The sequence below is a fragment of the Gadus morhua genome, chromosome 7, assembly GCF_902167405.1.
Source record: "Gadus morhua chromosome 7, gadMor3.0, whole genome shotgun sequence".
In the NCBI taxonomy this organism is placed as follows: domain Eukaryota; kingdom Metazoa; phylum Chordata; class Actinopteri; order Gadiformes; family Gadidae; genus Gadus; species Gadus morhua.
The window spans coordinates 32,413,996-32,429,754 of NC_044054.1; the positions used below are offsets into that span (position 1 = coordinate 32,413,996).

At 42.1% G+C, this 15,759-nt stretch overlaps 1 protein-coding gene across 1 annotated transcript in view; it reads right to left on the bottom strand.

The window, feature by feature from the left end:
* The window catches only part of LOC115547199 (mucin-2-like), a gene marked incomplete at both ends in the record, with an annotated part of 211,274 nt that overhangs the window by 382 nt on the left and 195,133 nt on the right, over window positions 1-15,759 (bottom strand). Inside the window, 2 exons of the mRNA XM_030361204.1 lie at window positions 1-279; window positions 14,951-15,515. The exon at window positions 1-279 is cut by the window's left edge and continues 382 nt beyond it. Coding sequence (XP_030217064.1) covers window positions 1-279; window positions 14,951-15,515 — 844 coding nt within the window. The remainder of the gene's footprint in view (window positions 280-14,950; window positions 15,516-15,759) is intronic.

Consider the following 15,759-nt stretch of genomic DNA (forward strand, 5'->3'; position numbering starts at 1 on the left):
GAGGTAGTGGTAGTGGTAGTGGTAGAGGTAGTGGTAATGGTAGAGGTAGTGGTAGTGGTAGTGGTAGTGGTAGTGGTAGTGGTAGAGGTAGAGGTAGAGGTAGTGGTAGAGGTAGGGGTAGTGGTAGAGGTAGAGGTAGAGGTAGAGGTAGAGGTAGTGGTAGAGGTAGTGGTAGTGGTAGAGGTAGTGGTAGGGGTAGGGGTAGGGGTAGGGGTAGTGGTAGTGGTAGAGGTAGAGGTAGAGGTAGTGGTAGAGGTAGTGGTAGAGGTAGTGGGAGAGTGTTAGTTGGCAGCAGTAGGGGCTGGATGTAGGGGTTCTGATAGCGGTTGGCTCCAAGTGTCCAGGTCACTCTCGGTCACTCTCGGTCACTATCGGTCACTCTCGGTCACTCTCGGTCACTCTCGGTCACTAGGAGTTCAGAGGTGGTCCAGTCTACCAGCTCCGGCCCTGAGCCGCTTCCCTCGCTGGGTCCAGACCCGCGGGGGGGCCGGGGGCCCGGAGGTCAGGGGCCCCCTGGAGGGAGGGGGGGTGTGGTAGGGGCTGAACCTCAGCCAGGGCTGGGAGCCTCGCGGGCTGGGGCCCCCCTGGAGAGAGAGACCGGGGTGAGTCCTGGTCCTAGAGTTCTACGGTACAGAGAGAGATTCATACCCAACATGCAGCAGGATGGGTTCTGCTAGGGGCGGGCCGGCCTCTGAAGCCCTGGAGACTCTGACTGGGATGAACTCACTGGGATTAAAGGGCTAAAGAAATGGGTATGTACTGTTGATTCTCTTTCTTCTGATGAATGGTCTAATTGTTAGTCGCTCTGGATAAAAGCGTCTGCTAAATGTCCTAATGCAAATGTAGATGACCTAGTTTTCTATACTTACTCTTTTCAACAAGGCTGTTTCTTCTCCTGTCAGGTGCTCTTCTGTCCATAACCATAAATGGACACACACACTTTCATTAATAACAACAATGTCATCTTTATTCATAGAACACATGACAATAGTTGACATTCTTCTTACATGTTTAGTAACCTTACTTAACTATTCCAGCGTTGGCCTATCAAACCTTCAGTGTTCATTTTGAATCGTTGCTGTTGCAGATGATTATTCTCCTATTTTAGTGGATTTGTGTGGGACATTGTAAGAGCAACGAATCTGGCATCGAGACCATAAAGGACTAACGGGACTATCTTACTATATACTGGATCAACATACCAGACCAGACACTTAAAATGAGGAAGCACCTGGTGTTTTCCTTGAATCTGTTGCAGCAGTCACTGTTAAATTGATAATATACATGGTCAAATGTTGTGTAGTAGTGTTTGCTGTGTGACCTAAGAATGCAATATGCTAAAGCTCAGGAAAGAAGAGGAAAAGGCCTGCTACATCATACTATTGACGTAGTATTGACCCTTCTGCATTAAGTCATCTGAACATTGCCCATTTAGCATGACTTTCGTATGGATTTCAGGCTAACATTGTTGCTCAGCCACAAAATACTCAAAATATTATTAACATGGCCTATTCAATTTAAATGTCTTGTTAAACATTTCATATGATCAATCTTAATTATTTATTGTTTGCACTATACCAACTAATCTTCCTTACTTAAATGTATTAATGTAGTCATGTGTTTCGTTGTTCATAACATTGTATTTTGTGCAGAGATTGTAAGGAGTGCAAGACTGAGATCATTTGCAATACAAGTCAAGCCAATTTATTTATGAAGCAAAGAACAATCAGAGTTGAACCACATGCTGACGTTTCTGTGGTTAGTAACTTCCCTTCTGTGATCATCATCACGCCACATCGGAAGATTAAAGAAACGCCCCCTTGCCAATGTCTCAAGTACACAGCCCATGCTGAACCCTAAACGTATACATAATCCATCCAGAAATCAACGAGACAGGAGAATAACATGCATTTATATGTAATAGGGTTGATTATCTTGATCCTGTTAAAATATATATATAGTTAGGTATATTGAGTTTGAAATATATTTTAGAATTTTTGTATAACAGATACTGTATATATAGATTTTTTAAAAGTCCATAGTCGTAAATTAAATGCAATATTCGAGAGAAAGAGAGAGAGCGAGAGAAAGAGAGGAGTATCGAGTACAAAATTCAATTCGATAATAATATTCATTCATTTGCACGTGACTCCAAAGTGCCCACCCTGGCACAGCATGAAGAGATTCCACAGCTTCCACATCATTATATATGCCTCCCATGTTGATCATCAATCACAGTTCTACACTGGATTTATGTTATTGTTTTCATTTGAACATTGTAACAGACTCCACATAATAACAATAATAATAATAATACTTTGTCTAGTATATAATAATATAATATTCATATTTTTATAGATTAATTTCTGATCTGAGAAATGTACCAAAGCGACTGAGAAAAACTTTGATATAATATAAATATTTTTATAGATTTATACTATTCAGCCTATTCAGATTTATACATGATCCCGTTTCTGTGTTCCTGGACCAAAATCACTCCAAAGTGCACACTCTGGTACAGCATTAAGAGTCTGCCAGCTTCCACAGCCAATAGAACTCAACCTTGTCACGTGTCTAAACGTCTAGCATCGGTATAACCTCTGGTCTTCCATCTCCTCCACTTCCGCTTTGTGGTTCGTTTGAAGAACCCGCTCCATTGAACCGCTCCAACCAACTGTATTATTAGAAAGTGAAAAAAGGGCATCATCATAAATAAACTGCATGGAAATATTTCCACCATATCAAAATGTATAATTCTAAGGAAAAAAAATCTATGAAAAATAATAATTTATTCAAAAATGGTGTTGTGCAAAATAATCTCAAGTTACCGTTTACTATGTTATCCATAAAATACGGAAGAGGATTAGGGCCACACATGTAAAAAAAAATTAAGTTCTGACTTTATTCTCAGAATTCTGAGAAAAAAGTCAGAATTCTGACTTTAATCTCAGAATTCTGAGAATAAAGTCAGAATTCTGACATTAATCTCAGAATTCCGAGAAAAAAAGTCAGAATTCTGACTTTAATCTCAGAATTCTGAGAATAAAGTCAGAATTCTGACATTAATCTCAGAATTCCGAGAAAAAAAGTCAGAATTCTGACTTTAATCTCAGAATTCTGACTTTTTTCTCAGAATTCTGAGATTAAAGTCAGAATTCTGACATTAATCTCAGAATTCTGAGAAAAAAGTCAGAATTCTGACATTAATCTCAGAATTCTGAGAAAAAAGTCAGCATTCTGACTTTAAAGTCAGAACTACGGGTATCTGTAAGGACCAACCTCCGTGGGAGAGACACTTTGCTTTATGCAGTAGGAGGAAACCTATGGAAAGACGTGGTAAAAGTGCAAAACCTGTGCGGTTTGGCAAGAATTCCGTACGGTTTTGAATGACTAATAGCCGCGGCTATTAGTCATTCACTCCGGCTATTAGTTATTAACTCCGGCTAGTAGTTATTCACTCCGGCTATTAGGTATGCAGAACGAGCCCTCCCTCTTCTTTGCTTGACCACTAAGTTTGAAGGCTGTCTAACCAATCAGTGAAGAGAAATACCAGACTAAAGTAACGCATTGTCGAGACTAGAGCTGCAGTGCCTCCATGTTTCGCCGTAACATAAAGCTGTGTTGTCTTTACTAGTTTCACTACGATGTAATGACCACCACTAGCTAGTGGAAAATACATTTGTGTCTAGTACACTGATATATTTGTATATGTTAGGCTATATATTGAGATGGCAGTGTTCGAAATACCCGTCAATATTCGGGGATGCCCTCATCCCCAGATTGTTCTCGATATGCAGTAGCCAGCTAGGCCATAACATTACAATATTTCATGGATGCAAGCAAGCCAAGACAATAAATCTATATCTATAGCCTACATGACAACACACACACACACGCACACACACACACACACACACACACACACACACACAGACACACACACGCACACACGTTAAACACACTGGTATAGCAATAGGAGCCTGCATTGGCTAAAGTTGTTGGGATGCACGTTATTTTATAACAGGGAGGGGCAAAGTTGTGCATTACAATGCAAACACGACAATAATTGGCACAGTTCTTGCGCACTCATGAACTGAATAAATGCCAGGTATATAGCATATCGGAGACAGGCACACAATCAGTGCATTTGCAAATAAGAGCCTGCAGTATGACCGTTCTTGTGACATTATTTAACCATCCATCTACAGCTAATACGATCAGACAGATACATCATTGATCACATATAAGCCAACAACAAGCCCAACATCACCACGGCAGGTGCGTCTCTCTCGCACATTCACACAATCACTCCAACTTCTCCAACTCCAAGGCAAAGCTGTTTCACTAAGACCAAAAACAACCACAACTAACCAGCCTACATATCCACAACAATGCACAACAATCAGTTCTATACATTGCGTCTATCTTCTGTTTGGCGCACATGGCTAATGTGCATACTTGCACAGGACTGTCGGCTCCGCTTGTCAAAAAAATAGAACGTATTTGTGAATAAATGCTTTGCATTCTGAATACTGGACTTGGTGAGCTTGGTGAGTTGGCTATGGGACGTGCACTTTTACCGCGCCATTCTAGGGCCGGATTGTGGCTTTCTTGGACTTCCATAGGTTTCCTCCTACTGCATAAAGCAAAGTGTCTCTCCCACGGAGGTTGCCCCTTACAGATACCCGTAGTTCTGACTTTAAAGTCAGAATTCTGACTTTTTTCTCAGAATTCTGAGATTAATGTCAGAATTCTGACTTTTTTCTCAGAATTCTGAGATTAAAGTCAGAATTCTGACTTTAATCTCAGAATTCTGAGATTAATGTCAGAATTCTGACTTTTTATCTCAGAATTCTGAGATTAAAGTCAGAATTCTGACTTTAATCTCAGAATTCTGAGATTAATGTCAGAATTCTGACTTTTTATCTCAGAATTCTGAGATTAAAGTCAGAATTCTGAGATTAATGTCAGAATTCTGAGATTAATGTCAGAATTCTGACTTTATTCTCAGAATTCTGAGATTAAAGTCAGAATTCTGACTTTTTTCTCAGAATTCTGAGAATAAAGTCAGAACTTAATTTTTTTTTACATGTGTGGCCCTAATCCTCTTCAGTAATAAGACATTGCGTGGCAAAGTCCTACTATCAACAGAATCTGCTTCAACAGTAAATCAACAATAACCAGTCAGACCACATCAGCCTATTGATTATCTTTCTATCGTTCGCTCTGTGCATACACTTCACTACACTATGTAGTCCTTGGCTCTATCGGGTGTTTAATCCATATTCAATTCAGTAATCAACTGCTAAAGAGTCTTCAATGCACAAGAGCACAATAACAGCGAACAGACAGAGCGGTTGAGAACAATGACGTTAAAGTCAGCTCTCTCGGACATCTTCACGCACAGTGTTTGGTTTGCTTACAGCCTACGCGCAACGCTAGTGATTGGTTTTGGCAGATCCTGAGTGGCACTTGGCAGATCCAATAGTTTTAAACTTCAACAGACCCGCCTTCAAGTGAGTTAACATTTGTCAATTGAGTAGGTCCAGACTCTCTGCAGAAATGAAATGTAGTGTGAGAGTCTGGTAGTACCAGGCTAACAAAATGTGGTGATCTAAGTGAAAATATTGTTTAGCCAGCAGTGTATTACTGAATTGCACATGGATTGATTGGGTGAAGATGGTTCCTAATTACTGGCTGCGACAATGAGGACATTGGACTGTGATCGAAAATGTTGTTTGTAATACCTGTTTTCTTTCTTTCTGCAGCAGACCAACGCAATGACCACCGCAATGACCACCACAATGACCCCAACAGTCCCGACCACAGTCCCTGCAATTTCCCCTGGAGTCCAGACTACAGCCAGAGCCAGGCTGCTGTTGTTTATGGGGTCAATGTGTTCTACAAGCAGAAATACATTGAAGGGTCATTGGCAAAGCCTCTGAATCTGAATCAACGCATAGTTAGACCACAAACTAATGGCTAACACACTCAGCCTCCCCAAACAGGGTTGCTTAACTCTGTTGTACCCATATGATGTCGGTGAAATTGCTGACTATATTTCAAATTAATCTACTGATTTGGGTGTTGAATATCTTAGTTTAGGTTTGGCAAACACTACAGATCATTCTAATTTAACGAGGTGAATCAAAGTTTTACTTTGGAATTCAGGGTTTATATACTATACTGCTTTGACCGCCATAGAGAAGAATAATAATCAACAGCAAACGATTGTATCCAGGAAAAAAACATTTGCTCATGAAATGAAAGTTTCTGACAAACAATTAGTTTAAGATTTGTCGGTGGGATTAGCTGTAGAAGTACAATTCTGGTCAAGTTAATTGTACATCCCTCAAAATACTTCAGTTAAACATTAGATGACCAAACAACAAAAACAAGCAAAGTTCAGTAGAAAAAGGGAAAACATTCAAAACATAAACAAATTATGACCACATTAGGTTCACATGTTGCCATTTGTGGAGTTGATGAAAATAATACATTCCTACCTGGAGGTTCTGGTGCAGGAGTGAAGTTAGCTGTTGAAATAAACATGCAAGGAATATATAACTAAAACTTGAAAAGTAAATATTCAAATAATTAAACTATATTCATTTTATCATTTTAGCTGTAGTAGTACAATACTGACAGGTCAAGTTAATTGTACAGCCCTTAAAATACTTCAGGTCAACACATTAGATGACCAAACAACATTAACAACCAAAGTTCAGTATAAAAAGAAAAAACATTTAAAATAAAAACAAATACCGACCACATATGGCCTACTTTGATTCTATATATATATTGTAGACATTCGTAATCTACCAGATAACTAAGACAGAAGACAATAGGTTTGCATGTTGCCATTTGTGGAGTTGGTGAAGATAATGCATCCCTACCTTGAGGTTCTGGTGCAGTAGGGCAGTCAGCTGTTGAAATAAACATGCTAAGTAAACATTAACTAAAACTTAAAAACCAACCATTCAAATAATTCAGCTCTATACTCATTTTATCCCCAAGATATTGGTTCCATCAACACATCAGATTAACAGGAAATTGTTTTGGGAAAATATAATATTGACATCGAAATGATGTTTACATTGGAATAATATTTTAAGCAAAAATACATTAATTCAATTAAATATTTATGTTTCGCACTGATAATAATCAAGCATAAAAATAAACTCACTGGGGCAGAAGGTTGTGTGGTACTACAATGAGAGGAGAAAAGGAACATGTGTTTTACAGGAATTAAAGTCAACTCTTAAAACACCTTCTTGAACCACTGGCTCAGAGTATGTAGAGCCTGGCCCTTGGTTCTATGAACATCCTAACTGTTCTGACAGCGAAGATTTTGGAGCCCGAGCTGAGTCTGAGTCGATGCGTTTCACAGATGTATCTTCCATTTGGTGGTGTTGCAGTTTGGAAGGTGTAGAACAGATTCAGTAGCATTGATGGCTTCTAGCTGACGTCAATACCTCCTTATTCAGGGCGCCCTCACAGTAGGCAAAGTTGCCCTGTACCTTACTCAAGTACGATCATGCCCCCCCCCCCCCCCCCCCCCCCCCCCGCCGCTGTCCTGTGCTCGCACTAGGCAATCTCAACTGGGCCTGACTAAGGTTGCCCCTTGTACATACGTCATCACAGTATCGCAGTCGTATTAAACAAAGACGTCGAAAGATGGTGCGATCTACGAGAGAAACGCAGAGGAACTGTCCTTACAAGGCTTTTGTCGGATTAAAAAACAAGTGGTCAGCAACATTGCAATAACATAGCCTTACATCCTACTTTTCAACTATAGGCCAGCTAAACCTGCAGAGAGAAACCTTATGTGAGCTCGGAGGACCAGGTTGGTCCATGGTTATACAGGAGTAGCAATATCACAAATCTATTTCTTATTTTAATGAATGCGCTACTCATGAAATAAGGAACAATCCTGATATAGTGGCTATATTGTGAGGATATGATACAAATGTTTGGCAATCAAACTCACTAAAAGTTTTCTATCAGAAGTGTTTTTTTTAAACCATATTTAAACACTGTGCGGAGGTGCCAGCTACAGAAAACATTCAGAGAAGACAACAATGCACAGGGCTTCCTATCTGAATGGAGGTCAAGTACTACAGTTCTCTTACCTTCGGAGGGCAATCAATCATCACAGAAACGTTCTTCCGGCATCCAAGCAAAGTGAGAGAGGAGTGAGATGAGGATATACCTCCATTATTGGGTTGGGCATTATTTGCCAGGACGTCCTGTAGTTCAAGCATACAGGAGGAATGTGTAGGGCTTTTAGACATGATTGACAGCACTGTATTCACTTAAATTGTTTCATGCCTTCAAAATGTTGTGGATTAAGAGGAATTTAACCCCACGATATAATCGTTGGTTTAAAAATTATAATTGTTACCTCAACATAATGCCAATAAAACAATAGGCTATTAAACTCATTGAATAAAACATTCAGCTACCATTTTAATATCAATCACAATCATTCAATAATCCACTTTAATAAATGTTTAACTTACATTAGAATCAGCCCAGCTGTAATCACACGTTGGATTGCTCTTAGGGTTTGGGATGTTGTACATCGTTGCTTTGCCCTGATGGGTGACTTTGCACTCGTCACCAAATACGCCAACTGTAGATGAAAGAGAAAGGGTGTCTAACTGTATCTATAACAAAGAATATAGGGACATCAATATGAACCTTTGAACAATCTTATCTTTGAAGTAATTAACCTGAATGAACACGTAGTAATGAAGAGAAAGATGTAGACCTGACATGGACAGACATTAAACGATAGGCCTACCAAATAAACAATGAAGCATTTAATTAAGGCTAAGACACAGCCAGGCTCAATACAATTGTAATGAAGCTAATACAGATAAGGAGGTTGATTATCTAGTTTGAATTCTTGGCCAAGTCTAATAAAGGAGGCTCCTTTATTAGACTTTATTAGAAGTCTAATAAAGGAGGCTCCTTTATTAGACTTGGCCAAGAATTCAAACTATTAGCTTTGCGTGCGACATGGGGATACAAGGGGAACAAACAAACACAGTCCCTGTGAGGTATTTATGGACAAGGGCGATTCTTCTATCGAAGAAAATGTCACACAGAAGTTTGCCTTCCTTCTTGGACGTTCTACATTGCTACTCTTTCTTTATTTTCTTTTTGGATATATTACCAGGCTACACTGTGTCGGGGTGCTATGAGGTCACGATGCTTACGTAGCTGCGGCGGCTTTCGCCATCCGGCTTAAACCCCGGCCTAGCATAAGGGTACTGTCGGCGTACTTATCAGTGGCGGAACAACTTTACAAAGGGCCCTGTGGCAGATATGGGTCATGCCCTGTGGCAGATATGTATGGCGACACATTAGTGGCATAATTCACTAATGTGATAAAAGATGCATTCGGGCGTATTATATTATTCCACACGCGTAGATATTAACTGCGAGCGCGCAAATGATCTGTGCGCGCACGCAAATTACCTCTGCGCACGCAAAACAGCCTCTCGCGAATGATGTTCTGCTCTCGCGAGCAAATTTAGTTTTGGCACTATGGTGGAGGGAACCAAGGCAGGGCGGGCTTTCCTATGATTGGCCGTTTCTGAAGCGCAATATTTGATTGACAGCCCTCCTCACATTCAATTCTGAATTGTACAGTAAATGGCTGAAAACTATATTTACGTATTGTAACTTAGATTCTATGAGTATAGGCGCAGCCTTTTAAGGCTATCGCTATAGGGTTATTATCCCTAGGCGTGAGCCGTAGCACTGAAAGATTTGTAATACCCGACCACCAACAGCGTGGGCCTCAATTATGTCCGCGTGCGGCGTGCCTCAACGACGTCCGCATTTCGCATATATAGTCGGGCGCCGGCAGACGTTCTGCTCCCAATAAACAGCTTTTCTTCTGCTATTTAAAGGACATTGAGGCTGACACTTAAAAGGCTGCGCCTATACTCATAGAATCTGGAGTTACAATACGTAACTATCGTTTCAGCCATTTACTGTACAATTCAGAATTGAATGTGAGGAGGGCTGTCAATCAAATATCGCGCTTCAGAAACGGCCAATCACAGGAAAGCCCGCCCTGCCTTGGTTCCCTCCCCCATAGTGCCAAAACTAAATTTGCGCGCGAGAGCAGAACATCATTCGCGAGAGGCTGTTACGCGCGAGAGGTAATTTGCGCGCGCGCAGAGATCATTTGCGCGCTCGCAGTTAATATCTACGCGTGTGGAATAATATAATATGCCCGAATGCATCTTTTATCACATTAGTGAATTATGGCACTAATGTGTCGCCATAGATATGGGTCATGCCCCCCCCAACACACACATACACACATAGGCTATTCTCATTACTAGAGTTTACTTCCTGATGCCAACCCTCCCCGTTAATCCAGGCTTGGGGCCGGCACCTAGTTTAGCTGATTTGCCCCCTTAAGTGGGCTGGCTTGGTTAGGCTAAACTACAAACATGACATATATTATAAGATTCCAACTAAATAAAGACACATACACACTCGGGCTGCGCACCACATCTGAACTATGGGCCCATAGTAGGCTAGTCCAACAATAATATTGGATAGTTTTAAGAGATCAGAAGTTCTAAGAACGTATATGGCAAATTATAAACCAAAATATTAGAAGGTCTGGTTGGGGCATAATATAATAACCCTCACACTGTTTTATTTGATTAATTTGATATTTTTGTTTTCCTTTTATAATCTACCTATATATTTTATAGATAGAAATGTTGGTAGTTTGAGGAATTGTTAAAATGCCATTTTCCAACCCAACCTCTATACAGGCCTAACATTCAGGGGCGGCCTTCCCTACAGGCGGGTTAGGCGGCCGCCTAGAGCGCCATCTAGAGGGGGAGCGCAAAATAATGCGCCCAAAAAAAATAAAAAAAATAAACACAATTATATATTTTTTCCCTCCTGGGGCATATTTTTGCGCCCCTTCTATATCTCCAACCAATAAAAAAATAAATCTAACATTAGGGTAAAATGAGCCAAAAATCGAAAACGGAAGGGGAACCTACCTCCTTGGTTTCGTCAGAACATGCTAGTACTATAAGGCGTTTGGTTAGAGTGTTTTCAAGAATCGAGAATCAAGAACGAAATCAAGAAAATGAAGAGGCAAAAGCCATCCGGGGCACAATTTTTTCCTCTGTGGATTTTATTCTTGAATTAATGTTTGTTCATCGTTGCGATCGTTGTTGTGTTTATGTGAAAGAAATGCAGTTACAGGGCAAAACAGTTTTTCAAGGTTGCAATTCAGTTTTCGTGGGGAATTAACGAACAATTTTATTTATTTATTTTTTGCGGAGGGGGGGGGGAGCGCCAGGAGTGAAGCTCGCCTAGAGCACCAAATGTGCTGGGGCCGCCCCTGCTAACATTAACTGTTCATCTCGATTTTATTGACAAGGCATTCGACGCGCCTTGGTTTCAGCAAAGTCATTGACGATGTGCGTGTGCTCGTTCACTCTCAATTGACAAGATGATGTTTGGCCATATCGTCTCTGAGAGAGTAAACGAGCAGCCTACAGCTACGGTTGGCTACGGTTGACGTTAGATGATTTTCAACGAGCAGATATGGTACCCATCATGCATTTGGGTAGCCTACCATATCATGAATTTATTTGATTAAATACGAAAAGCAAGAACATAGATTAACAAAAAAGTCACTAATGTAGGCCTATTCCTTTTCAAGAATGTTTGCGGGATTTCATCTCACTGATTTTTTATATTTTTTTCTTTGACTCCCACCATGATCAAATAGTATATCTAAAATCATTGGTAATCCTAAATGTCAACTTCAGTTACCGGAGGACACGCAGACTGAAGTTGGCTACATGCCCTGAAGGTGAGGAAACCCCCCACGCCGATAGTGATTGGCCCAGCCCAGTGTCAATTGGGCCGCTGATCAACTGGTTTTATGGACCGGTCGGACCAATATCTACAAAAAAAGTCCCGTGACTATCGACCCACCGGGACATCCCCGGCTCATCCCGCAGCGCGAGTATGGGCACTTGCATTCCACGACCTGCCCCAAGCCAGGGAGCAGGGTGTATAGTCCTCATTTAAAGTTTGAGAATAAGTTGATATTTACCAGATAAAACTGCGAGTAATTTAGACCTATTGTTTATATCCGATGGAATGCGAGATAGTCGCATGTTCACCGGCCCACACGCTCTCACTCGAAATATAGTCCACGCTTACCAACTTACCGGTAAAGGCTGGAATTAATAAAAAAAGCCACTTCATTCCGACTCCAAATTCGATCCTTTGTGGTATGGTCGTCTCGGGCTAGGTATGACTCGGAGAGTGGTTAATGTTCCACAGGTGGTTTATTCTAACAGAGACACAAGGTAAACGAGCTTGCGTTCTGTGAACAGGTGAACAGAGTATGAAAAATAAGCCACGCCTATTTTTTACCTGGGTAAACCCCCGGTCTGTCTTGGCTTAAGCGGAAATTGCGAAATCTACCAAAAATCTACAAATTCATAAAATGGTGTTGTCCATTATGTGGAGAAGAAACCATTGAAACATGTCGCCGAGACGCGCCGAAACTCCGAGGAGGCAACATGTCAGCCGTCACCTCCGGGGCTCAGAGACTCGCTCAGAGAGCCGCCAAGAGGCTCTGATGAGCTCGGAGCGGGACGCAGAGGAACAAGGGAGAGACATGCGAGCAACGGCATTTTCATCCGTTATATAAATATCTCATACATAAATAAAAGAATATCATTGCTAAATAATTATGCAGGCTTTATAATAATAATAATTACAAAGAGTAATATTTAATTAATTTGCGGTGCTGTGATGCGTTTTCATCAGTGTGTGTGTGTGTGTGTGTGTGTGTGTGTGTGTGTGTGTGTGTGTGTGTGTGTGTGTGTGTGTGTGTGTGTCTGTGTCTGTGTCTGTGTGTGTGTGTGTGTGTGTCTGTGTGCGCTTATGCATCATGTTTGTGCGTGTGTGGAGGCTTGAGAGGAGTGGACAGAGGGGGAGAGAGTGAGCTATAGGCCATCAGGAGAGAGTGAGAGGGGGAGAGCAAGAGCGAAGGAGCGAGAGCAGCAGAGCCATGAAGACTGTGCCTTTGTGCTAGTGTAAAGCTGGAGAGACCACATTTGTCACATGCGCTGTACATCCAGGCCTGCATCGCATCAGCTCCACTGTGGTGGAAGAGACCTTCAGACCTGCAGACTAAACACGTGGAGGACGTTCAAACAGGAGTCCCAGCAGCCTGTGAGCTTCACACCCGTCCAGAGGTTAGCAGAGGCCTTTAACACAAGAGGCTCACAGTGAATTCATTTTCAGGGGTACGGGTTAGGGGGCGGCTTGCTCGAGGAGGCCCACGACTGTGGACATTGGGGGTACGAACCCAGAGCGTTGGGCCTGGGGGTCCAAGGCTAGGCACCACAGCACTAGCCTGGCCTCCTGCACTCCTATACGGATGACAAGGCACTCGCACGTATTGTATGTTGTAGCCACAGAGAGCCATATCAATCATATGTAACAGCTGTAACAGCAAAACAATAACAATCAGCGTCAGTACCATCCTTCTCCACGAGGTGGCACCAGTAGACAGCGTTTGGCTCACTGCACTTTCTCTCTGACATCAACCCTCGACAGTCAACTTTGCTCTAAGCATGAATTTCAGGATTCAAACTGGACATTACTTGAAAACTGTAATATCCAGTTGATCCACCTATGAGCAGTTTCAATACAAATCGGTGTTTTAATGAAATAAATTGTAAGTTATGTTTCTTTATTAGTGAAATGTGCAGCATTTTCAATTGTAGTAATTCAGGTAAAGCGAAATTGTGACATTTTCTCTGGAATACATTGCATTCTAGTGGTGCACAGTTGTACCTTATTTTACAATTTACAGCTTAGTATTGCATATTTCTACCCATTATGCAAGAAACTGTTGGTACCGTGCACATGACGTTGATATGACCTACACCTTATATTTATCAACAAGTTAGGAATACAGATTCACACAAGCCCACTTAAACGTGATTGTCTTTATTATTCATATTGTGATCAAAAACAATAAGAATGTGTTTCAAAAAACACTTTTTTTTAAGAGTCCTCTCTTAGTTTGGAAGATTGGGAAGCTAAGATGGTCCTCAATTTGATCAAGAACACAGACGACATCAAAGTTACACCTTGATGTCAAAATACAAAATCACATTAAGCATTATAAGAATATAAAAAAACAGCAATCGTTTAAAAAATGTTCTATTTACACAGGGGAACGGAATTATTAAATAAAAAGTAATGCATTATGGGTAATTATTAGGTGATACAGAGCGAAAGTATCTTAGAGAGGTTTTCCGCAGGTCTCACTTTGTCGATACATAAATAGTTTGTTAAAGTTATGTTGGAGTACAGATTCGTAGAAGTTCAGAAAAGTGTTGTCATATTCATCAATGTTTTCCTTCGTTGTTGAGGTTGTTGTGAAAGTCCCGCCCTCACTCTGACCGCTATACCCATGTGACTGAAGTCCCGCCCTCACTCTGACCGTTATAGCCATGTGACTGAAGTCCCGCCCTCACTCTGACCGCTATACCCATGGGACTGAAGTCCCGCCCTCACTCTGACCGCTATAGCCATGTGACTGAAGTCCCGCCCTCACTCTCACCGCTATACCCATGGGACTGAAGTCCCGCCCTCGCTCTGACCGCTATACCCATGTGACTGAAGTCCCGCCCTCGCTCCCTCCTCTCCTGTTCCAAGAGAGGAGTAGAGGGTACAGGTAGGGGTAGAGGTAGTGGTAGTGGGTAAACTACCCACTAGTAGGCGTGATAGAGATAGAGGGTATTGGGTATGGGTAGTGGTAGTGGGATAGCGTTAGTGGGCAATGGTAGCGGGTAGAGGTAGAGGTAGTGGTAGTGGTAGTGGTAGTTGGAGAGCAGTGGTGGTAGTGGTAGAGGTAGTGGTAGAGGTAGTGGTAGAGGTAGTGGTAGAGGTAGTGGTAGTGGTAGAGGTAGAGGTAGAGGTAGTGGTAGAGGTAGTGGTAGAGGTAGTGGTAGTGGTAGAGGTAGAGGTAGAGGTAGTGGTAGAGGTAGAGGTAGAGGTAGTGGTAGAGGTAGTGGTAGAGGTAGTGGTAGTGGTAGAGGTAGAGGTAGAGGTAGTGGTAGAGGTAGTGGTAGAGGTAGAGGTAGAGGTAGTGGTAGTGGTAGAGGTAGAGGTAGTGGTAGAGGTAGAGGTAGTGGTATTGTTAGTGGTAGTCGTAGAGGTAGAGGTAGTGGTAGTGGTAGTGGTAGAGGTAGAGGTAGTGGTAGTGGTAGTGGTAGTGGTAGTGGTAGTGGTAGTGGTAGAGGTAGAGGTAGTGGTAGTGGTAGTGGTAGAGGTAGTGGTAGTGGTAGAGGTAGTGGTAGTGGTAGAGGTAGAGGTAGTGGTAGTGGTAGAGGTAGTGGTAGAGGTAGTGGTAGTGGTAGTGGTAGAGGTAGTGGTAGTGGTAGAGGTAGAGGTAGTGGTAGTGGTAGAGGTAGTGGTAGAGGTAGTGGTAGTGGTAGAGGTAGTGGTAGTGGTAGTGGTAGAGGTAGAGGGAGTGGTAGTGGTGAGTGTTAGTTGGTAGCAGTAGGGGCTGGATGTAGGGGTTGTGATAGCGGTTGGCTCCAAGGGTCTAGGTCACTCTCGGTCACTACCGGTCACTATCGGTCACTCTCGGTCACTCCCGGTCACTCTCGGTCACTCCCGGTCACTCTCGGTCACTCCCGGTCACTATGAGTTCAGAGGTTGTCCAGT